This window comes from Anolis sagrei, chromosome 3, assembly GCF_037176765.1.
Source record: "Anolis sagrei isolate rAnoSag1 chromosome 3, rAnoSag1.mat, whole genome shotgun sequence".
Classification (NCBI taxonomy): Eukaryota; Metazoa; Chordata; class Lepidosauria; order Squamata; family Dactyloidae; genus Anolis; species Anolis sagrei.
In genome coordinates, this window is record NC_090023.1 from 52,120,076 (window position 1) to 52,146,212 (window position 26,137).

Sequence of the window (26,137 nt, forward strand, 5' to 3'; positions counted from 1 at the left end):
CAACATGCCCACAGTGGGAAGGAAGAAATGGTTGATAGTAAAGCTGGAAAATTAAGGGGAAGAGAAGAATGGCCAAGGAGAAGAACTGCTGTAATGCTCTGTAGCACCAGGCATTTGGACAGCAGGCTTAGCAGCAATCACAGTCAATGTATGTGAACTGATAATGGACAGGCTTTGGACTAAGTCCCTGAATGTTGAATAGAATTTGGATGTGGCCATATTATTGTTAATAATGTTTTAACTGTATATTTATATTTAATGTTTTGGGCAATGTTTTAATTGTGTTTTACTGCTATGTTGTGTGTTGGCATGAATTGTTGCCGGTGTAAGCCGCCCTGAGTTCCCCCTCAGGGGTTGAGAAGGATGGGGGTACAAATGTTTGAAATAAAGAAAGAAATAAATAATTTATAGGCTATCTTTATTGCTTTTCTGAACTGTTTAGATACTATTGCCAAAAGGGGAAAGGAATTTAAAAATATTTGCTATACTTTTTGCAGAAAATCTAGTCATTTTGTATTAAGATAAGGATGGATTTCTTTTATAACGCAATTTTGGATGCTCCAAACAGTTGAACTATAATTTTATTCCACTAGAAGAACTTTGTTAATTGAAAACAAAAAAAAATATTTAGTTGGAATGGTGCTTCTTTTAGAAAAGTCTGTATCATCTTATAATAAATCCTAAAGTCAGTCAGTGACTACAAATGGTGATTAGAGATGGGGCCAGATTGAGTAGAAATTTAACCATGCAGCCTTATGGTAAACAGTGACAAAATGTCTTTCTTGACCCAATTCTGAATTTTATTTGCATTCCAAAGTTTTAAAATATTTTCTTAATTAAAAAAAATTAATGGCAAAGCTGTCTAAAGGAAGAGGGGAAACCCGCAAATGAATAAGCTAGTGATGCCTCGTACGAAAACATTGTTTGAACTATCTGGAATGTGCTTAAGACAAACACAAAAGCTTCGGCTGATAGCTTTCCCTCTTGCCTTGTCAAGACATCTAGATTAGCAGATTCCCCCCCCCCCCCCCAATCTCTGGTTCCTAGGGAGGGACCACATGAAAGTAAAAAATAGCCAGTATTGTGTCACTCTGTTGAAGCATGACCAAAGCTTTTTGGATCAATTAAAACAATAGGCACACAACAGTTGATTCGTAAACAAGACAGTTACAAGTTAGAATTCCATTTCCTGACATGCAAAAAAGCATGTTGTACTCATGGTAATGGTTATTACAGTTATCATAATATTTATTTTTGTGCTCCTTTTCCCTGTTTGACCTTCAAAGAGTTTGCAACAAGTTTTTAAAAACACATAGTTAAAACAAAAAAGGTTGTGGACGGTGTGTAAAGAAATTGTGTGCAGGAATGTGTTTGTTTTCCTTTCTTACAGCTGCTTATTATATCTCTGTAGGAAAGTCTGAAGAACTCTTCCTCAAGTTAACTTTTAAGTTAATATTAGAAAGAAGAAGGGGAGCAAAGGTCTTGTCAGATCTGATCTATGGGAGACCTGAGCTACAGGAGATTTCTCATTTCTGAATAACATTGAGTATAAGCACTGTAAAATCAAAATATAAGGACATTTCAAAGTGAGATGAAATCAGGGTCGAACGCAGAACAATGCCACTTCCTTTAATTCAGAACTTGTTTCCTTACAAATGAGTCAGTGTTTATTTCCAGCAAAAATGATCTGTGCCAAATTTGCTTGCTTATACAGGAGGAAAAAGGAAGCCAATATTAAACAAATTCTCTTTGTAGGGTCTTAACTTTATAACTAGGCAAAGATTAACATGTTTACTCCAAATAAGATATGAGTTTGATGTAGCAGTTTGATAAACATTGATTAAAGTACTGTGGATATTTTTTATTTATCTTATATATACGTATGACAGGAAAAGAGTTGTTGGGAGATAGAAATCTGCCACACTGGTTCAAACTGGGAGATGGTATTCTGATAATGTGGAGACTAATTTATAAACAAGTTAAAATTGTGGTGTAAGTTGTAAGGCTACAGACAAAGTAAGACTAAAGGCCAGGAGCTCACCCTGATCCAGGCTTTGAACTCAGCCTTCCAGTTGGCAAGATTTACTGCAGTTGGTAGTTAACCTGCTGTGCTAAAGCCCGGCCCTCTCTGTGCTCTGATGTGGTTTATGCATCCTCACGACATTGGATCATAGTCGCACGCTTTTTACATATAAGAAACTCTGGCTAAGCTCAAACCAAGCCACCTAAAAACTTCCTTACTAAAATGAGTGTTGAAGCCAAATGTCCTTTCTCCAATATCATTTGTATATGAACTATCATTGCCTCTTATGCCTATATAAATAAGATATGCATCTGTTTTACAAAAACAAAAAACAAAAAACCCAACCCCAACCTTTTTAAGTCTCTTTGATGGAAATGGGTTTGATTCAGAGAAGCAGAGAGACAGCAGAGAAGACAAAAATCCCATGCCTGAAGCTCTTCTGGAAAATGTTTGACATATCTCTTTAAGAACTCTCTCATGTATTTCACTCTGTAACACGATTTTTGTTCCTTGGTTATAAATGTCATGATCTAATTGGTTCTATCAAAAACATGGAAACAGTTCATTAAATTGCAAAAACTTTTTCTGTACGATCAGCACATTGAAAGGTTAAACTGGCATGTTTTCATTAAGGAAAAATAAAAAATTACAAAATTACAAAAATGAAGTATAGCAACTGCTTTCAAAGTAAGTACTGTACAAGTAAACAAGAAATAAAAGGAAACCATGAAAATGAACAAAATCTGGCTACCAGTATTTAAAAAACTCTAAAATCAGGACAGTAAAGAAAGAGGAACATTCAGAAAACAGGGAAATTCCTGACATGAAACAATCAGGGCCAGCTAACACTTCCCAACAAAGGATGCCTCCAGGCAGGAAGCAGCCAAGCTTTGATGCTGCAAGACCATTCAATGCTAATAAAGGTGGCCAATTGCAACATTCACACTTGCCTCAAGAAGACAAGAGTTCTTTCTCCCATCGCTGGACATTCCTCAAATCTATAAACCCCATTTGCCTAGTTTCCCACAGACCTCACAACCTCTGAGGATGCCTGCCATAGATGTGGGTGAAACATCTGGAGAGAATGCTTTTGGAACATGGTTTACAGCCCGGAAAACTCACAGCAACCCAGTGATTCCCATCATGAAAGCCTTTGACAATTACACAATTGTTTACATAAATGGTGATTTTAAAACACACCACTGACTCCTGCCGAATCAGTGAAACTTTACTGTGCAAATAGTAACTCGAATGACTGAAAAATAAGTTTTTACAAATTGTGCTGTTGTTTTGTCACAGTTTGGATTTTTAAAGTCCAGTTAAACACTGTACCAAGGGAAAACTTCTTTTTCATTTTCATGCAACTGAAAAATCTTGCTGTTCGGCACAGAACTTGAACAATTTCTCTGGAAGTGCCGCTCCTTTGATTTTTACATGCACTTAGACAAATGTCTATCTTATTTGTGTATATGAGTTAAAATAAGAGCTCAGTGGGTTTTTGTGATAAACCTTGCACGTCCTTCTGTGCCCTTTAGCTTCACCAATCTTTGCAGTTAAGTTTTCACTGGAATACATTCTTAATTTTCGCCCAGAAGCATTCTTCAATACTCTTGTATTAGTTGCTCATACTTTCTGCTGGTCCTGAATAGCTTCAATGAACAGGCATGTGATTTAAAAACTCTTGCAGCATTAGATGCTGGTGAGAGGGGAGTAGAGCAGTAAAACATAAGAAGCCTGAACGGTATTTTCAAACTAAGCTATGCTTTGGGGAAATAAGTAGCTAGCACAGATTTTCTCGGCTGTCTGAGATTCCCAAGTGAGCCAAGGGAGCCGAGAGGTGCCAGAGAAGAGCAGTGCTTGCTTTGTTTTTCCCCTGGCAGAATGGTAGCTCCCATTCAGAACTCTGTCGATTCACACAGTGAGTTGTGAGGTGGAGGACCGCCAGATAAAGGCAGGGAAGATTTTAGGTGCCAGTGGATTTGAAGCAGGGAACACTATTCATGTTGATCTCCAGTTTTCCCCATCTCTGCTAAAACTTACCAAGATGGATAGGCTATTCTTGGGCTGGACTGCTTTCTTGTGGGTAACAGGTAAGGATTTGACTTTCAATTTCATGATAAAGTCAATAACTTTAGAGTTATCAACTTTCTAGGTTTCAATAGGAGTTGCCTTTCCTCCTGCTGTGCATGCGGGGTCATTTTTGTTTATGGATGCTGCAAGTGGAGACATGAAGAGCAAATGATCAACACTATTTATGTAAAACTATATGTGTGTGTATACATGTATATAGATATTATAGTTTACCCTCGTATGACTCTTGCTTTATTCCCAGTGCTGCTGACATTAAAGCAAGACATGTTTCGGATCACATCTGCATCTAAACAGAAAAATCACCTTTATTTTTGTTTCTCTCCTTTCCCAAGCCTCTTCCCTCATGGATGCAGTTAGAGAAAGGCAGCCGCAGCCTGGCTATGAATTGCCACATTCTTTTTAGAGAAGGTTTAAGAGCAGCAGGAAGGAACTGCAAAGACTATGGAGGTGATTGTGTTTTCTACAGGGTGGCACTTCTGGAGTCCTTTAGAGTTGGATGGACAGTACATGGAGAAATACTTTCTGGAAGTACTGAGGGATGAGAAAAACCAGAAAAACAGGAACAGCTCAGGATTTTTGTGGGCTAAGTGACTTTTGATGAGAGTTCTAAATTTATCTCTTGATAATTAATATTACTTTAAGTGATAAGTAATTTTAATGTTTATATATGTGTATAGTCTATTTATGTCCCAGCATTGAAAGTTGGACGTTTCTATGTTGTGCTCCACACTGAGTCCCCTTTGGGGTGAGAAAGGCAGAAAATAAATGCTTTAAATAAACAAACTAACAAATAAATATACTTGTTCTCACAGCCGTTAATGCAGTGTTTCTCATCCTTCCTAATGCTGCAACTCCTTAATGCAGTTCCTCATGTTGTGGTGATCCCCAACCATAAAATTATTTTCATTGCTACTTCATAACTGCAATTTTGCTACTGTTATGAATCATAACGTAAATATCTGATATGCAGGATGAATTTCATTCACTGAATGAAATTTGGCACAAATACCTGATACGTCCAAATTTGAATACTGGTGGGGCTGGGGGAGGGGATTGATTTTGTCATTTGGGAGTTGTAGTTGCTGGAATGTATAGTTCACGTACAATCAAAGAGCATTTGGAACTCCACGAAAGATGAAATTTAACCAAACGTGGCACACACAACTTCCATGACCAACAAAAAATACTGAAGGGTTTGGTGGGCATTGACCTTGAGTATGGGAGTTGTAGTTCATCTACATCCAGAGAGCAGTGTGGATTCAAACAATGATGGATCTGGAGCAAACTTGGCATGAATACTCAATATGCCCAAATGTGAACACTGGTGGAGTTTGGGGAAAATAGACGTTGATATTTGGGAGTTGTAGTTGCTGGGATTTATAGTTCACCTACAATCAAAGGGTATTCTGAACGCAACCAACAATAGAATTGGGCCAACGTACCACACAAAACACCCATGGCTAACAGAAAACACTGTTTTCTGATGATCTTTGGTGATCCCTTGGGCATCCCCTCGCAACTCCCCCAGGGGTCCCAACCCCCAGGTTGAGAAATGCTGCGTTAATGCTGATTAATATATTCAATAGGGCAGAAGACTGGAGGAGGAATACACATATATGTGGAGGAATACGGGGTTGGGGACCTTCAAACATCCTTATCTAATTGTCTATTTTTGTATTATCCAAAAGACATAAGTGTAGAGAGGTTTTGTCCAACTGAAGCTTCTTGGCTGGGGAGCCACTTCTATAGACCCTCCTCAAAACTTAGTTGGGTGGTACAGCTTATCCTGCTCAGGAGCGTTTACTGTTTCTTTTTTGCCTTTGTATCTGTTTGGGATTCTGAAGATTTTAAAGTATGTGTTTAAATACAATGTGTTGTCAAAGGCTTTCATGGCTGGAATCACTGTGAATTTTCTGGGGTGTATGACCATGTTCCAGAAGCATTCTCTCCTTACGTTTCACCCACATCTATAGCAGGCATCCTCAGAGGCTGAGGGGTCTGTTGGAAACTAGGCAACTGAGGTTTATATATCTGTGGAATATCCAGGGTGGGAGAAAGAACTCTAGTGTGCCTGAGGCAAGTGTGAATGTCGCAAATGGCCACTTTGATTAGCATTTAATGACCTTGCAGCTTCAAAATTTGGCTGGTTGCTGCCTGGGGGAATCCTGTGTTGGAAGATGATTCTTGTCTGGAATTCACCTGCTTTTTGAGTGTTCCTCTTTATTTACTGTCCTGATTTTAGGGCTTGTTAAATACTGGTAGCCAGATTTTGTTCATTTTCATGGTTTTCTACTTTCTGTTGAAATTGTCCACATGCTTGTGTATTTTAGTGGCATCTCTGTGTAGTCTGATATGGTAGTTGTTAGAGTGGTCCAACATTTCTATCCAAATACACTTTCTATAATTTGTATCCCCATTTATGTATAAGATGCTGGCTTTTTTTGCTGATGAGAGGGTCACCAGTCTGAGCTGACCCCTACTTCTTTCCTGTCCAAGACAACCAAAGTTTGGTCACTCTGCCATCCTATTTCAATTTCCTAGAACTGCAGCATGTCAGCTGAGGCAAGAGCGTCTTGCACATTTGAATTTGAGAACACAGCTGTAGATCGCATGTGGGGGAGGCTACGGAATGGTATTTTAAGTCAGACACTATGGCACTCACCTGAGGTGCCCTGATCACCATGGATGTTCTCAGTAGCTTACCATAGCATAGCTTGCCTAGGAATCAATGGACCCTGCATCTTACAAAAGGAGGGCTAAGAGAAAAGTGAGCATGTGGCAGTTTCTATGTTGTCAGACTGCAGACAAAAGTCTTGTGATGGCAATATGGGTTATTTATCCCTTTCCTTATTCTCAGTGAAGTTCCATTTTTTCCAAATACCAGCAATTAGGCTTGTGAAAGAAGTGATGTAGACTTATCTGGCCCTGGAAGATGCATATTTTACTTGTTAGATTATCAGTTCTGACCAGCAGCTCTCATCATGGATAAAGTTGTATTTTTTGTTACAGTATTTGCTTAGAACACGTAATAGTTTATGTCACATTTCCCCTGTCTATATTTAAATGATCTGGCTTTATTAGTACCAAGTCTGAATTACTTCTTTCATAAGCCTAATTGCTGGTAATGTGACCATAGTTGCTTTTCTACACTTTTTAAATGCCATGTAAGCGTTATGTTCTGCATGAAGATGTCTTCAAATGTCTCCCTATCAGTGTAGGGATCAAGAAGGAGGTTGGATCCTCAGGAATCCATATCAGATTAGCATTTTTATGAGCAGACTGTCAAAGTCTCAGTCGTTTTTGCTGAGGCTTTTTGCAGGGTGGGGGTGGGAGAATTTGACTTGGCCTGAGCTTAGCTGGAGAGAATTGCAGGATTCCTTGCTGCTGTAATACTGAATGAAGTTTCCTAAGTTTTTAGAGTACACTATAACAACAGAAGGCAAGTTTGTTCCCAGTTGCTTTCCAGATTTAAAGTAGAAAGTAGTCCTGTATTGTTACACCCTTTCCCAAAAAAGCAAATGAACCACAGTAAGAACTCATGCATTGCTGCATCTTGGCACTGTACCCCATTTTAAGGTGAATCCGGTGTCTTAGGTTTTTTTCTATGTGTGAACCAAACCCGGTATGCTATGTAATATTACTTACGGTAGGTTGCTCCTGTCTTTTCATCTGTGAAGAGATGGTCAAGTTACAGGGTTTGTTTTTTCTACATTTCTTTTCTTGTATGTTCTTTGTCTGTTTGGTTTTGGCGCCAAACTAGATGCAATATTATCCATATGATGTGAAGAAATAGTAATCATAAATGAAACGTGAAAGATGGACATGAGTTGAAAGTAGATAAAGTATAGTGGACAGAGTGGGAGAAGAAGAAAATGAAGTTAACAACTGTGAAAATGAATAAGTAAATTCTAAAATGCCCATAATAGTATCAATAACATGTTTGTTGTTTTCAGTATCTTACTTTCTCATAAAATCATAGAGCTGAAAGGGTCTTCATGGATCATCAAGACCAAAGCCAGTAAATAGCTGCCCAGCCTCTTTTGGAAAACGTCCAGAAAATGAGGCCTCATAATCTCTCTAGGCCAGGGGTTCTCAAACTTTTTCATCTGCAGAGTCCTTTTTGAAGCAAAAGTTTCTCGTGGAGGGCCAATAATTATTAATCTTTATATATAAAATCTCAGCCTGCATATGTTTGTGCTTGCAAAACTCAAAAAGTAGTCGGTCGATTGACTTGACATTTTACCACAACGTTGCTTCCAATACGCGCATGTTTTTATAGTAAAATGAAAATTTGACACAAAGTTGCATTCTAATACACACGTGTATTTAGAGTAAAACAGGCACCCCAGGAATTGACAAATTGGAATATATGATGCCCAAAGCAACCACGCACAACCTAGCTTTCATTTCACCTCAGCTGTATAAGAAATAAAAACTGAGCTCTAGCAACCAATTGCTGCACAGCTTTCCTTTTACCTCAGCAGTAAAAGAAATAACAATCAATCACAGAACAGCTTTCTTTTTATCTCAGCAGTATAAGAAAAACCAACCAATCACACATGGGGGGGGGGTGTCTGGGCGGCAAGGAAAAGAGTCTGGGCAGTGAGGGAGGTGGGGGAGAAAGGGTCTGTGCCACTGCTGCTACTGCTCTTGCTTCCGGCAGCTCAAAACCTTTATTTCTCTGCATTTCTTAGGAGAGAGAAAGAGGAGACAGGAAGCAGCATGGTGCCACGGAGTCCCTCACTATCAATTGCTGAACCCCAAGGGCTCAGTGGAGCACGCTTTAGGCAGTTGGTTCCACTAACAAACTGTTCTTGCTGTCAAGAAATTTCTTCTAACACTCAGTTTAAATCTAACCTTCTGTAATGTAAAACCATTATATCTGATGCTACTCTCTTGGGCAGTAGAAAACAAGCCTGTACTCGCCTGTCTGTGAAAGCCCTTGAAGTATTTAATGACCATAATCATGTCACCCCTTAGTCATCTCTTCATCAATTTAACATGTCCAGTTCCTCCATATGTTTTGTTTTCCATGCTACTTATAATTCTTGTTGTCCTTCTCTGAACCCATTCCAACCTGTCTATATGCTTCTTAAAATAAGGTGCCCAGAACTAAATGCAGTACTCCAGATAAGGCCTGACCAATGCAGAATATAGTGGGACTATTACTTCCCTTAACTCTTCTGAAGGGGAAAGAACATTTGATTATTATTGTGTTCCTAAGGGGTAATGGAACAAAGTACTTCTTTTATTTTGCTTGACAATTTTCTTTTTTTAAAAAAAAGAACAAAAGTAACATCTGTATGCTATCTTTTAAAAGCAACACCACAAGCTCTGCGACATGCAGCAATTATCATTTCAGCATTTTACGAAGAAAAGTTCTTAACAGACCTCCTCCTGATGGTCTCAGTAAAAGACTGGATTTATTAAAAAAATGCTCTTAGCATTGTATTCAGGGCGAACAGGCTGATAAACTTCAGCCTGTTGTATAGACTTATCCACACAGAATATCCAATGCCTTACAGAAGTATTAACCCCTGCCCCAACTTGCCCATATCCAGTTGTCCTACAGCCTGGAACTCAAGTGGGTTTAACCGGCATCATTACCACTTGATACACACAGTGTGCTCAACACTGTAAAGGTGCAAAATACTGCGGCACAGAAGTTAAATAAGTAGAAAGAAACTGGTACTTGTAGGTTGCATAAGTGTTCACCCTGATTTGCTAATAATCTCTGGTGTAATCCACTGCTCCCAGAAATCACAGAAGCCAATTAAATGATGCCCACTTGTATGTAATGTCAATGTCATGTGAACTCAAATTAAAAATATCTGTCTCTGGAACTGGAAGGCCCCAAAGGTAATCACTCAAACAGCAAAATGAAAATCAAGAAACTATCCAAACCAGCCTGGAATAAAGTTGTGGGTTATAACAAAATATCCCAAACTATGAACGCTCTGACCTTAGGACTGTTGTTCATTCCTTGCTTACAAAATGCCAAATGACTGAGTATGAAGGACATTAGCAAACAAGAAGAATCTGAAAAGCTGGGAAGGTCCACAACTGAGCTGGGAGAAACTATCCATGAGACACTCCACAAAGCTGAGATTTACAGAGAATAGTAAGAAAAAAACCTGTTGTTCAAACAAAGCAAAATCCATTTAAAGAGCATTATAAGCAAAACTACCCTATTTATTCAAATCTTTTTTTTTTTTTTTGCTAAATAACCCACCCAATTTAAGGTGCACATTAGATTCCCATAACACAGTCATCTTAGTGCAAAAAGGGAAGATGCTTCAGGAGCACCTGGACCTCCTGTTTGAGGAACCTCTTCTCTAATTTAATGGCCAGGGCTCAATGGGATTTGTAGTTTGCTGAGGCATCAGCATTCTTTGGCAGAGAAGGTTCAAGGCCTTGTCAAACTCCAGCCTTCATGATATCATAGCAATTAACCAAGGCAATTAAAGTGGATTCATTCTACAACATAGATTCATTCTACAGCACCCTAAGGCCTTCCTTTCCATCTGCTGGAAGCTTTGGTGCTCTAAAACTTTTGCTTTTAAAGAAGGCATTCTAAGCAAGCAGCAACCTTAATGCACACCTTTTAGGGCCAAATGACAAAGAGGGCAGCTTTTGCCACTGTGCATTACATCCAGCATGAAATTCCTTTTTTGGTTTCAGAGTTTTGAAAATTGAGGTTAAACCACTAAGCTGCTGAACTTGAGGACTGAAAGTTTGGCGATTTGAATCCAGGGAGTGGGGTGAGCTTCTGCTGTTAGCCCCAGCTTCTGCCAGCCCAGCAGTTCAAAAACATTCAAAAAGGTACTGCTTCTGCAGGAAGGTAACGGTGCTCCATGTAGTCATGCCAGCCACATGACCTTGGAGGTGTCTAAGGACAATGCAGGCTTTTTGGCTTTGAAATGGAAATGAGCACCACCCTGCAGAGTTGGACACGCCTAGACTTAATGTCAAGGGGAAACCTTTACCTTTTTTTATAAGACTTGATGGTGCATTAGACTCCAGAATATGGGGACGTCCACTGGTTGTTTGTGTGACTTTGTCTGTAAACTGTTTCAAAAGTGTGTAGAACGGAAGATTATTAAGTCAGGAAGCAATAATTTTAAGAGCTACTGATTCACATGGAAGTGGCTGATGGAGCTTAATTTAACGCGTGATAGAGTCTGCCAGAATTGTCCATGTTAGATTGCTTTAGTGATGTTGAAGAGTGGGAGATCCTTGCTAGTATTCCTCTTGCATGATCCTTTAAAAAATTCACCAGGAATTGTGCAATTTTGATATATCACCACTTAGCTGTTTCCATGTTTCCCCTCTTTTTAGGGCCCTTCCACACAGCCTTATATCCCAGAATATCAAGGCAGAAAATCTCACAATATCTGCTTTGAACTGGGTTATCTGAGTCCACACTCAGATAATGTGGGATATTCTGCCTTGATATTCTAGGATATAGGGCTGTGTGGAAGGACCCTTAAACTTAGATTTCGGACTTCTGCAATTCCAAGGTTTTTCCTTTTTTATTTTTATTTTTAAAAGCAGTGTGGCTGGGGGCTACACTCACCTGTCTGATCGGAGTTATCAGTTCTGCAGAGAGTTTCTGTAGAAATGGACAAAAGTACATCACGTGTGATGAGTGTGAATATATTATCAGTTTTCATTATAAATGCAACAGAATGAAACACTATGGTAAGAAGACAATTCCCTCCACTCATGGGATGAGGCCTTGAGTGAAATGCATGGCAATCCTAGAGGCGTCGGTAAAAAGTTCAATATCTATATATGCAAAGTTGATAGAGACTTACCCAAGAAGACTCACAGCTGCCATTACTGGATGAGGTTCCTCTACAAAATAGATAGTTGGGTGTACATGTGAATATTCATGCAACCAGCAAGTATCAAATATTATGTATATTTAACTTCAAACTGCAATATATACACATCTTAACAACTTTGAAAAGACATCACGTGGTAACAACGGCAATTGAATTTCAGTTATGGATTATAGCACAAAAATGTGGAAAAGACAAAGGGATGTGTGATAACTTTCTCAAGGCAGTATAATATAAAGAGTCTTCTGTACTTGAACAGGCTTATTTACAGCTTTGGAAACAAACATACTTCCAGTGATGAATGGTCTACCACCACCAGAGACAATCTAATCCAGGGGTCCTCAAACTTTTTAAACAGAGCGCTGGGTCACAGTCCCTCAAACTGTTGGAGGGACGAATTATAATTTTTTCAAAAAATGAATGAATTCCTGTGCACACTGCACATATCTTATTGGTAGTGCAAAAAATACATAAAAATAATACAATAATTAAAATGAAGAACGATTTTAACAAATATAAACGTATTAGTATTTCAATGGGAAGTGTGGGCCTGGTTTTGGCTGATGACATAGGATTGTTGTTGTTGTTGTTGTTGTTGTTGTTGTTGTGTGCTTTCAAGTCATTTCAGAGTTAGCTTGACCCTGAGTGAGGGCTGGGTAAATGACTTTGGAGGGCCGTATCTGTCCCCCGGGCTTTAATTTGAGGACCCCTGGTCTAATCCATAGTTGAACTGTTGCAGTAAAGAAATTCTGCCTAATGGTTATTTAGGTGGAGTCCTTTCTTGTAATATGAATCCAAGGATTTGTGTTTCAGTCTCTGGAGCAGCAGAAAACAATCTTGCTCCAATGCCTACAGGACATCTCTTTAGATATTTAAAGATATCTGTCATGTCACTACTAATATTTTCTTTTCCAAGTAAACATATCTAACACTGTCAGTCATTTCTCCAAAGGCTTGATTTCCAGACCTTTGATTTCCAGAACTTGGTCACCCCTTCCTGTACATATTTTCACTTATCAGTATGTTGCTTTGATCATCATGTGTTGGATGACCCATTGGAACTCTGCAACTCAATGGTTCAGTCTTAAAATGAATTAATATTCCTAGGGACCACGTATGTTAAAAAACCTCATGTTAGGCCCGTAAAATGTGATCACAGGAATGTAGAAAGGAACATTTGCAGATGCTTCAGATTGAAGAAATTTCTGCCCCCTTAATCCACAAACAATAGTTATGAATGTTTTCTCATCCTGCAGAGATTTATTTATTTATTTATGGTATTTCTATCCCGTTCCTTCTCAACCTCCGAAGGGGAACTCAGGACGGCTTACATTTGGCAGCAATTCGATGCCACTACATATAACATAGCAATATAATAACAATTAAAACAATAAGTAAAACATTCATTAAAACAGTAAAAAACAGTATTAATAGTCGTAACATCATTTCAGTCAATTCTATATCCAATTCCTTATCCAAAGTGCTATCTATGTCTGTTGTCCAAAAGCCTGGTCCCAGAACCATGACTTCAATTTCTTCCTAAATGACAGGAGGGTCGGAGCTGATCTTACCTCAGTGGGAAGCGAGTACCACAGGCGGTGGGCCACAGCTGAGAAGGCCCTGTCTCTCGTCCCCATCAGGGAGCGAGAGCAGGGCCTCCCCGGGTGATCTTAAACTGCAAGTTGGGACGTAGAGGGAGATGTGTTCGGACAAGTAAGCTGGGCCAGAACCGTATAGAGGTTTCTAGCTATGTGGATTCCAACTTTAATCCCATGGCATGTGTTAACGTCACATAGCCTTCCAGATATTGTTGAATGGCAGCTCCCCACATTCTTCATTACTCGATATATTAGCCAGGTTTGTGAGTCCAACAACATCTTGAGAGTTATCTTAATTTCCACTTCTTCCCTGTGATATCAACACTTTTTATTATATGTGAGACATCACCAATTTCCTGATGAAATTATAATACTTGACTGCACCAAAAAATAAATCACAAAAACAGATAACAAGGTATTAAAGGTTATCGCTAATGATGAGCCATCACAGCTGTTCAAACCTGGTTTATCCACAGTTTTTAAAGCTTTAGAACAGGCTGTATTCAAAATAACCATATTGCAGTAGGAACAAAATATGACAACATTTTATTAACTAATCTGAAACAAGAATCTGTCAGTTCCTACCTTCTAATGCTTCTCCTCTGCTTAGTTACATCAATGATAATGTCATCTGGAACGATGAGAAAGAGACCGTTGAGGGATTTCTCAGTTCTATTCATTTTCTTCTCTACCATTCATCTAAGTCTGGAACGTCATGTAGCAGGGTTTTTTTTTTCTAGCCCACTTCACTATAGCTCTGCAAGGGGCAGATATTTTATTACAAACCTATTTCTTCAGAATTCTGTTTTCCATTTAAAACATATCATAGTCATCCATTGCTTACAACAATACAAAAAAATTGTGTGTGAGGAGCGACTTGAGAAACTCTAAGTTGCTTCTGGTGTGAGAGAATTGGCAATCTGCAAGGACATTGCCCGGGGATGCCTGGATGTTTTGATGTTTTACCATCCTTTGGGAGGCATCTCTCATGTCCCTGTATGGGGAGCTGGAGCTGACAGAGGAGCTCAACCCACTCCCCCTGGATTCGAACCACTGACCTGACAACAAAGTGATATGATTCTTATGTAGAGATGGAGACCAAACCTTGCAGAATTTAGATCAGATATAGTTAAAGAAAATACTCAAAAGAGAGAAGGGACAAAACATCACCAAGACAAGAGAAGTATTTCAGAGCTGTCCACCGCAGGGCAGACAAAAGATTAAAGGAACACAATTTCCTAAAATTTCTTCAGTATGTCATTTTGTAGGTCTTTCCTAGCTTACAGATACTTCTTATTGCAAAGGAATTACTAGCCAGAGCGAGCTTTTGTAACAAGAATATAAATCTTAAAAGTTTGCTTAATTATGCTCTGCAGATATTAGTTTTTTGGGTGGATTTGGAGATATTCACCATTAATAACAGAATAGTATCTAAAGGCCACAAATAGCAGGTCTACGTTCACTCTTGTCCTATCTAACAAACTTGTTTCTGTGTTTCCAGGGTACAGCAGCTATTATAGTCATAACCAATATTGCCTGTCCTCTTGGCAACATTCTTGTTATCTTCATTGGTTCTGTATAGATTCATACAATCAGGTTTTTTAAGTGCAATGTTTTGTAATGTTCATTGTGTTTGTTCACTTCATGAATTAATCAAATAGAGATGATAGCCATGGGTAGAAGAAAGGCTAGCCAAGGAAAGCCCAATTATCACATAAAATATTTTCAAATTTATATGTATGGATATGAAAGCTGAATAGTGAAGAAAGCTACCAGGAAGAAGACAAACACATCTGAAATTCCATTCTGGAGGGGAGTTCAGCAGCTATCATGAAATACCAAAAGAGACCTGAGAACACATCAAGCCTGAACTGTCACTAGAAATAACTTACGTAACTGAAGCTATTGCATATTGAACATATCATGGAAAAACTTGATTTATTGAAAAGTATAGTATTTGGGAAAGTGGAAGGCCCACTGCCTTCCACTTTCCCAAGTACTATATTTTTCAATAACTCCAGACAAAAAACGATCAGAAACAACTAATGACCTCTCAACAAAGGATTACCCTAGGCAGTAACAAGCCACTCCTAAAAACTGTCAGGCCATCAAATGCTAATCAAGGTGGTCAATTAAAACATTCACACCTAGCTCCAACAGACAAGAGTTCTTTCTCTCACCTGGACCTTACACAGATACATAAATCCAATTTTCCTAGTTTCCAACAGACCTCACAACTTCTGAGGATGCCTGCCACAGATGCAGGTGAAACGTCAAGAGAGAATGCTTCCAGAACATGGCCATACAGCCCGAAAAACCTACAACAACCCAGTGAAGATGATATCACAGGTAGAATCAGACAATAAAGGAAACTATAGACCTAGATTTGTAAGAATTAAATAAGGCTGTTGATGACAAGGGGTCATGGAGCTTTCAATTCATAGGTTTGTCGTAAATTAGCTTAACTTGATGACAAATAGTAACAAAGCAAACAAAACATCTTCTCATATCTTAGAATCATAGAGTTGGAAGAGACCTCATGGGCCATCCAGTCCAACCCCCTGCCAAGAAGCAGGAAAACCGCATTCAAAGCACCCCTGACAGATGGCCATCCAGCCTCTACTTAAAAGCCTCTAAAGAAGGAGACTCCACCACACTCCAAGGCAGAGAGTTCCACTGCTGAACAGCTCTCACAGTCAGGAAGTTCTTCTTAATGCTCAGGTGGAATCTTCTTTCCTGTAATTTGAAGCCATTGTTCCGCATCCTAGTCTCCAGGGCAGCAGAAAACAAGCTTGTTCCCTCCTCCCTATGACTTCCTCTCACATGGCTATCATGTCTCCTCCCAGCCTTCTCTTCTTCAGGCTAACATGCCCAGCTCTTTAAGCCGTTCCTCACAGGGCTTTTTCTCCAGACCTTTGATCTTTTTAGTCGCCCTCCTCTGGACACATTCCAGCTTGTCAATATCTTTCTTCAATTGTGGTGCCAGAATTGGACACAGTATTTCAGGTGTGGTCTAACCAAGTCAGAATAGAGGGGTAGCATGACTTCCCTGGATCTGGACACTATACTCCTATTGATGAAGGCCAAAATCCCATTGTCTTTTTTTGCTGCCGCATCACATTGTTGTTTCATATTTAACTTGTTGTCGATGATGAGTCCAAGATCTTTTTCACACGTACTGCTCTCAGGCCAGGCGTCCGCCATTCTGTCTTTGCATTTCATTTTTCTTCGCCATCTTAATTGAGGTTTCACCTTTTAAAATGTTTGCAGGTATCTCAGATCATCTACTTATATTTTTCCTGTACTCCTCAATACTTTATATACTGTTGCACAATAATCTTACAGTTAGGCTTATATATATTTTTCACATCCTACTCTACAATCTCCTCAAGCAATTCCTCATCCTTTCTCAGCATGATGAATCTCACCTTCCTTCAGAACTGTGAACGTGTGCTTTGTGCTGCCTTATTTAGATGTGTAAATATTTGAAGAACAGAGAGCTCATTTCATAAAAGTAATGTATGCATTAGTACTACTCCAAAGATGCTTTGAAATCCATAGCTTATCTTCACCCATGATGAAGATTTATAGAAGTTACTGAAGTTATATTCATTACACTGTTTCCTAAACTTTATGTAAAGGTAATATCTTCCAACCCATACTTCTTATACTTTGTCCTATGATAAGTCGCTAGTATTTGTAACTCCTATACTCTTTTATGGCTGTATAGAGATTTTTCTAATCTATTTTTATTAGCCTATTCAAGAATTGCTATAATCAAGATGCAGGTTATAAATATCAGTGAGCAAATGTACTATAATATTCAGCAATCTGTCACCTGAAGTTTAAAACTGGTCTTTTTGTATTTATTGCCTTTATTAGTTTCCTATCAGTCCTGTTCTGTAGGAAGCAAGAAAAGAAATGTTAAAAACAAAACATAAGTAATTCAATAAAGTATAATGAAGTGTAGCTGCAGTATAGAGAATAATAACATAGAGAAGGAACAACAACGACTGTTCTTTACTGATGCCCAGGTTTGAGCTATGTCCACACCAGGAGTTCATCTGCACAGTTAAAGTTAATACACCAGCAGCATCTGTTCCTTGAGAAGTCAGATAGGCTATTCTTCCCCATCTCTCTGCTGCCTCGCAGAGAAGGGTGTGGACCTTGGAAAACTATAACTCCCAGGACTGCATAATATGGAGCTATGGTATTTAAAGTAAGGTCCAGCTGCATTCATTTCACACTGTAGATGCACCCAGAGAAGGTTTATGGACATTGGGAAACTGCAATTTCCAAAACCATCTCATGGCATTTAAAGTAAGGTCCAATTGTATTCATTCCGCAGTAGAGATGCACCCAGAGAAGGGTATGGACCTTGGAAAACTATGACTCCCAGGACAGAGGCTGGATGGCCATCTGTCAGGGGTAATTTGAATGCAATATTCCTGCTTCTTGGCAGGGGGTTGGACTGGATGGCCCATGAGGTCTCTTCCAACTCTATGATTCTATGGCAGAATAATAATAATAATAATAATAATAATAATAATAATGGCATTTAAAATGGGTCCTGGCTGCATTTATTCTCCAGTGCAGGTGCACCCAGAGAAAGGTATGGACTTTGGGAAACTATAAGTCCCATAATCACTGTTATTTACATGTGGTGCAAGGGCATTAATTCCATATTGTAAATGCACCAAGATAACGTAAAGAGGGTTTACATTTGCCAATTCAGTAACACTCATGTTTTTGTTTTGTAGCTCTGACTGAGGCATTGCAAGTCATGGTGCCGGAAAAGAAAAAAGTAGCCATGCTTTTTCAGCCTGTTGTGCTACGTTGCCACTTTTCAACCTCTTCAACACAACCTGCTGTGATACAATGGAAGTTCAAATCCTATTGCCAAGACCGCATGGGAGAAGCTTTGGGAGTGGTTTCTGCAGGAATACAGGCAGTAAACAAGAGAAACCTGGAATGGGATCCCCACTTGGACTGTTTGGACAATCGGAGAACAGTCCGCCCTGTGGCTTCCAAGCAGGGCTCTTTGGTCACAATTGGAGAGTTTTATAAAGGAAGAGATGTCACCATTGTTCATGGTAATTGTACCCACCTTGCAGTTTATTAATGAATTGAGGTCTTCTTAAGTTGGTTGTGGGTGGCAAAGAATAAAGTATGTTCTAAATTTTCTTTGTGGCAATTATTTATCATTATTATAGACATCTTTGTACCATTCTTCATACTCCCAGGGCAAAAAACTACAAGTACCAATAAAAACGAAAAGAAACTAAGAAAAACAGAGACAAGTGAAAGCTTATAAAAACATCTAAAGACACCATAAAATTAGTAAAAATCTTTTTACTTTTATTGCTTTTTTCATAGTGTCTTCAGCTGAGACCCTGGAAAAATAGAACTATTTATGTCTGGCATAAATAGGACTGCAACCAGAATATCTGGAGAGGTTCTGCACGTGTGAGATGCCTTGGGGAATGATTAATTTAATTGGTCTATTTTCATTATAGAATAATACCTTTGAAAGGCATCAGTCAGGATCAGCTAGGGTAAATCAGTCTATGTCACCAAGCAGAGATAGACTTTCCCCTTTATTCTAGAAAATCTGGGTCTACATTTTAACTGAAGCATATACCCTTTGAAATTAAAGATTGCAAATTGGTTTTGTAATCTCATGATATATTTATATATTTTTGTTGTGGAGAGGGCACTTTACTGTGTTTCTAACAAAGCAAGAATGTGAGTGTTGGTTTCCTATATCCAAATCCAGAACAACAAAAAGAGTGCACTGGTTTTCTGGACTGTGTTGGACCTTTACTGTAGTATTTTATGACTCTGTGCTTTATGCTACATTGAGTTTAGCCACTTATGAAAATCCTTCCTTGGTAATTGGAGAGGGAAACGTATTTGTTTTTAGATCTTTTCTCTATTTGATTCTACTTTTTCTCTTTTGTCTTTTAGATGCAGATCTCCATATTGGGAAATTAATGTGGGGAGACAGTGGGTTGTACTACTGTCTAATTATAACACCAGATGACGTGGAGGGCAAGAATGAGGAGTCGGTGGAGCTACTTGTTCTGGGTAAGCAATGTTCTCAGCTTTCTCCTCCACGAAACGTAACTTGCTTCCCTGCTTCTTTCAATATACTTACATATGTGGGAAATATTAAGTGCAAAAAGGCTTGTAAAGCACGCTGGGTCTCATTCTTTATTGCTCTGTATTATGCATTGCTGATTCTGCTAGAGCAAATCTGGTACAAGATACCAGACGGTGAAACTACTTCAAGCTGTCATGTTGCATGTGACAAATGGTTTTGGGTGCTAGTTTTTCCCTGCTAAATTTCAGTGGGAAAATTCCATAGGAGGCGAATTTTATGAAGTGTGGTCTTCCTTAGCTTGGAAGATCTTAATCTATCTTTTCTGTGAAACTCCAGATGACTCATGTTAAAATAAATACCATAAATCAGTAATTTACTTTAAGCCAGTGGTTCCTAACCTGTGGTTCATGGACCACCAGTGATCCCTAAAAACTAAAATATGGTCCACAGCCTCACCGTTACTTCACTGTTGCAACGAGAATGACAGGTCTCACAAAACCCTCTTATAGTGCCGAGCCAACTGAGATGTTGGGAGGGGGGAGGCTGACTACCCACGAAAGGCACGACAACAAGCCTTCTGACTGCTGCTGTCTCTCCTCCTCCTCCTCCCTCCCCCCAGAGCGGAGCCATTCCATGTAACTCCTGGAAGCGGGGGCACCTTCATATCTTCGTTTTTAGGCTTGTTCTTGGCGTTATTTGAGGTTCTGATTCAGACAATTGTACTGGATAGACCACATCAGCTCTAGATTATTAAATATAATTTTCTGTGGGCAAGCAGATGGCGACTACTGGATGGCAATTTTCTGAACCAGCACCTCAAATAATGAAACCAAATCTAAAACTGACCAAAAACTGATTTGTAACCCTTTTGGTACTAATTTTGGAGAGTGGTCCCTTGTCAAAGTGGTCCCTGGTCAAAAAAAAAAAAGGTTGGAACCACTGCTTTAAGCCTAGTATACTATAGTATCATTACCAATAAGAATGGGGATATCACTGGTACATGAAGTAGTGATGGTTGCCAAAGTAGATGGGTTTTGAAGGGGACTGAATAAATTCATGGAGCATGGGGTCATAAACATTGGCCATTGTTTATTGTGATAAACCCTTCAATGTTTCACACATGAAAACCAGGGCATATGTAGAAGAGCAACATCAGAATGTATCCATAATGGCAGAGTATGTTATGGCAGGAAACAAACTCATGCAACCTGCATGCCTTCTACTCCTGTCTCTTCTTCTGGTGCAGCTTAAAGTATTACTTCAGAGGCCCTTCCCATTGTTTTTATTAATCATAGACTTTAATCCAAACTTTCCTAAAATGTGGTTAATCTCAAGAATGGTTTGTTTAAAATGAACCAGTTCTAACCATTATTGTGATGTTTGAACAAACCACAGTTAGGGAGTTAACCATAGTTTTGTGTCTGGATATAAAGTTAAACATCATCAAAAATGAAAGTGAGACTTTTGATTTCATTGTAGCTGTTCGTGGAGAGGAAAAACAAAACTGTGCAGGCTCATTCTGTACAGTAAAACTTGGTTTATCAGGACAACTGAAGGCAGACATTCGCATTTAGCCCAATGTGTTTTTTTAAAATTATTATTATTATTATTATTATTATAACTTTATTTGTACCCCGCTAGCATCTCCCGAAGGATTCGATGCGGATCACAATAGGCCGAAGCCCAACACAATACAATACAATATCTAGCAAATAAAAACAGTTAAGCAGAAAAACAATAACAATAGCAAAACAATAACAATAGCAATACGACAAGACATTATTAAAAACTGAGTTGGCCGGAGTAGGGGTACAAGGTTAAAAGTGCTGATGTATCGGAGGGCTGTGGGATTATGATAAACCTTAGGGAGGAAATACAGATAAACCTTAGGGAGGAAATACTGGATTCTTTTGAGGGAAGGGTAGAATAAATATATTACCTAATTTCAAAATTTAGAAAATCATGAAACACTCAAACACTGCAGCCTATTTTAAATGTTTGTAATACAGGCAGTCCTCTGTATTGAGTTACAAACATCCAACTTACAAACAACTCATGGTTAAGAACAGGGATAAGACAACAGAAAGTGAAATAAATCTATCCATAGGAAGAGAAATTCCCTTCTGGAAGAGTTATCATGGGGAAAAGGTGTATCTACTGAAACTTTATCACCAATCCTTACTTCCGAACAGTCTTCAAAGACAACCCCATGTAGAGAGCATTGAAATAATCTATTCAGGATGTGACCAGAGTATGACCATAGTGGCCAAGACTTACCTTATTTTATTTATATTGCACCTTTTATATTTGCACTTGAGAACTACATGTACTATGAACAGGAAAACTAAGGACTATCAGAAGAGAGGTCTTACAGCCACATGCAGGTAGTTTCTGATACCGGTAACATAACACCCATAGTTACTACAGCACTCATAGAGACAATTTCTCTGGTGTCTGGTTGAGACCCCCAATATTCTCAATTTAAGAGAGTTACATTGTGGCCTTTAAACACCCCCTATTCTCTATGCTTCTTCTCCAAAATGCTTGCACATTAACTCAGTGTGTTCTATAGAAGAGCTGTATGCTTGCTATCCAGCTAGCTAAAAATAAAAATAAAGTGGGTGGGGTTTTTGGCAGGGGAGATGGTTCTGCCAGTAGAGCTGGGAGACAAGTAGGAAGTTACTGGAAACAAGGTGTTTTTGGGAAAAAAATATGGTTGGGAAGGTAAAGGGAACCAGTGTGGGGTAGGAAAAGTAATGGGTTAGGAAGAAAGGTAGCTGTGCAGGTTAGGAAGTATAGTAGAATGTGATTCAAAGAAGCTTGCTGGAGCAATAGAAAGGGAAACTGGGATGCTGGTCTAGAGAGGTCATGAAAGGGAGGCGGAATGCCTAAAGGTCCTGGGAAAGCCAACCAGGGAGATCTTGAGGCAATGCCTGGAAGGGATTTTCAGGGAGATAGGAAGGAGGAAAGAGAAAGAGAGATGAACTGGATAGGTGGATTTTGTGACTAGATGGTGGATAAAAAGGTAAAGGTTCACCCTGACATTAAGTCTAGTTGTATCTGACTCTGGGTGTTGGTGCTCATCTTCATTTCTAATCTGAAGAGCCGGTGTTGTCCGTAGACACCTCCAAGGTCATGTGGCCAGCATGATTGCATGGAGCGCCGTTACCTTCCCACAGAAGTGGTACTTATTGATATACTTACCTTTGAATGTTTTCGGACTGCTAGGTTGGCAGAAGCTGGGCATAACAGTGGGAGCTCACCCTGCTCCCCGGATTCAAACCCGCCAACCTTTTGGTCAGCAAGTTCAGCAGCTCAGCGGTTTAACCGGCTGCATTACCAGGAGGCCTGGATGGTGGATAGGTTTGTGAATTTAGAAAGACACAATGTTATTAAGATTTATAGTAGGAGACACGAAAATGTCATGAGGGGAAATGAATACATGATCAACATTTGGATAGACAGTAGGATCTAAAAGAGTTTAGAGAATTTGGAAAAAAAGAAGATACTTATTTTATGGATTCCAATTCAGATTTCTGACTGGATACTTGACTATATTCAGATTTTTGAAAGAATGTTGCAGGAACCATTACAAACTGCTGTTATTGTACGGTGTTATCAGACACACTACTCTTGCAACAAAGCAAATTTCTTAAGGTTAAACTGATGAGGTTAAAAGTCAAAGTGCATTCCCACAAATGTTCAATTTTCTATCAAACCAATTTCAAAAACAGGCAATTAGCTTTTTTCTAATTGTGAGTCGCTTCTGGTGTGAGAGAATTGGCTGTCTGCAAGGACGATGCCCAGCGGATTCCTGGATGTTTTAGCATCCTGTGGGAGGCTGCTCTCATGTCCCTGTATGAGAAGCTGGATCTGATAGAGGGGAGCTCAGTCCACGCCCTGGATTCTAACCACCGACTTTTTGGTCAGCAGTCCTGCTGGCACAAGGGTTTAACCAATTGCACCACCGGGGGCTCCTCCCTAATTGTGGTCAATGGGTCACTTTTGGTCCATAGACTATAGGCTGCTGGTCCATAATGAGTGTCGAGGAAAGAAACAGGTGTAGCCAATGGGCACAAATAGGGTGCAGTTGCTAACACGTCAGAAAAAAGTTGTTTGCTCCCACAACAGATAGCAGTGTAAGATAGGCACTGCTCTGTACTACTGTTGCAAATGTTTGCCACTCATTATTCACTCTTGGATTTGGCTTGGTCAACAGCCTTTCATAGAAAACATTCACCACCCAGCTATCTAAAACAAAATCCAGTCCTATTTAGGAATGCTGAGTTTTGCCTAGGATCATAATATGAGCAGAAATTTCAGGTTTAGAAACAGTAGTCCTTTGAAGACTAGTTATTTTTAGATGCTTCTAACTGACCACTGCTGGAAACAGGATAGTATCCAGATGCAACGTGAGTTGATTCAGCATGACACTTTTTATATTCTTATACGTGAGCTTAATACAATATAAAAATGCATTCCAATTTTCTGTGTACCCAGTACTATTTTCTTACCACTTCTTTAGCATTTCTCCCACACAAGATGTAAGATATAAATTGAAGAAGAAAGGACGGACAAATCACTTCATAGACTGCATCCCACTGTTGAAATGTGAAAAGAATTCAGCATTTGAATTCTAGTAGAGTCACTAGATTTCCCCCCCTGTTTACACATATTCAAATGGGAGACCAATTACCTTAGAGAGGAATGCAAAAGTAGAACAGTAGAGAGATTAGGGGCTGCTTATTAATTATATAATACTTTGGGGGCTGCAATGCCCCCTTGGATTTATTTGATGTGTATCATTTTATGCTGCTAGGAGTAAACATTTTGAAATAATTAATAAAAATAAATACGTATGGGTAATCAAACAGAGCAGAGAGAATTTAATTTCTTCTTATTTCAGTAGCTTCTGTTGATAATTTATTTTGAAACTCTTTTTTTAAAAAATTCTTGGTTTATTATATTATATCTCAAAAGTGAAGACTGAGAATAAGGGGAAATAATATATCACTCAAATATATCAACTTAGATCTTGCAGTGCAAGGAAAAACTGATAAATAATGTAGTTTAAAAAACTATAAGTGAGTGTATTATTTGATCTGTTCTTTGTATCCTGTCATCTCAAAAGTATTATGAATATGAATATGTATTTATTGGTTTTAATTGAATTTTAATATACCGATGGTATTTAATTCATGTTTATATATTTGAAGATTTTTAATTGTACTGAAATGCTTTTAATGTAAGCCACTTTGAGTCTCCTTGTGGAGAGAAAAATCTGGGTATAAATAAACATAATAGTAATAATAGTAAAAAGAAGAAGTATTGTGTGCCTTAAAACCACTTATTGACCCCATGAATTTCATAGAGTTTTCTTAGGCGAAGGAGATATTTTGTAGAGTGATTTCCATCCTGATGAGGTTTGTGGACCACCAGTGGTACCCAAGAATTAAAATATGGTTCACGGCCTCACCGTTACTACACTGTTGCAATTAGAGTGACTGGTCTCGTGAAGCCCTCTTATAGTGCTGAGGTAATGGGGATGTTGGGAGGGGAGAGGCTGACTACACACAAAAGGTGCGACAATGATCCTCCTGACTGATTCTCCTCCTCCTCCCTCCCCTTCTATGTGGTGCCTGGAAGTGGGGGCACTTTGGTGTCTTCATTTTTAGGCCTGTTCCTCGGGTTATTTGGGGTGCTGATTCAGAAAATTGCGTTGGATAGACCACATCAGCTCTAGATTATTAAATATGGTTTTCTGTGGGTGAGCAGATGGTGACTACTGGGTGGCATATGTTCTGTATCAGAAACTAGATCTGATGTGGTCTCTCCAATGGAATTTTCTGAGTCAGCACTCCAAATAATGAAACCGAATCGAAAGTTGACCAAAACTGATTCGTAAGCCTTTTGGTACTAATGTTGGAGAGTGGTCCCTGGTCAAAGTGGTCCCTGGTAAAAAAAAAAAAAAAAAAAAGGTTGGGAACAATTGCTCTAGCACTTGGTATTTGTTGGTGATATTCCACCAAGTACAAACCAGGGCTGATCCTGCTTAGTGACCAAGATCAGATGAGATTTGGTGCCTTTAGGATATTTAGGCCTCATGCCAGCAGTAACAGTAGTCCTCCCCATTTGGTATTTGAAAAGACCGCTTCTCAGCATAAAACAGTCTGGAATAATTGCCTTTCCCCTGGTGATGTAGCGAACAGATAATTTTCTCAGTTCACAATTTGAAACTTTTGGAAAACCAAGCATTATGCCCTGTGTGTGCATGCTGTTTTAAAGAATGTTGTGTTAAAAACACAACATGACAGGGGAAGATAGAACCTTTTTCACGTTAACTACTCAATATTTTAGATGTAAAATGTTGCACCATAAGCATTGATAAAAACACAAACTGTGAAAGGTCATAAGCTAGACTGGCATTCATACATCATTCCATCACATCTAGAGCTCCCATATTCCTAGTATTTCAACA

At 39.0% G+C, this 26,137-nt stretch overlaps 1 protein-coding gene across 2 annotated transcripts in view; it reads left to right on the forward strand.

Moving 5' to 3' along the window:
- The first annotated feature begins 3,683 nt into the window (after positions 1-3,683).
- The window catches only part of ILDR2 (immunoglobulin like domain containing receptor 2), a 64,998-nt gene continuing 42,544 nt past the window's right edge, over positions 3,684-26,137 (forward strand). Inside the window, exons 1-3 of one of the 2 annotated variants that reach the window (XM_060770580.2) lie at positions 3,684-4,113; positions 18,317-18,649; positions 19,524-19,643. In XM_060770580.2, the coding sequence (XP_060626563.2) occupies positions 4,068-4,113; positions 18,317-18,649; positions 19,524-19,643 (499 nt within the window). In that variant the 5' untranslated portion in view covers positions 3,684-4,067. The remainder of the gene's footprint in view (positions 4,114-18,316; positions 18,650-19,523; positions 19,644-26,137) is intronic. The other variant, XM_060770579.2, reaches the window with a different exon arrangement.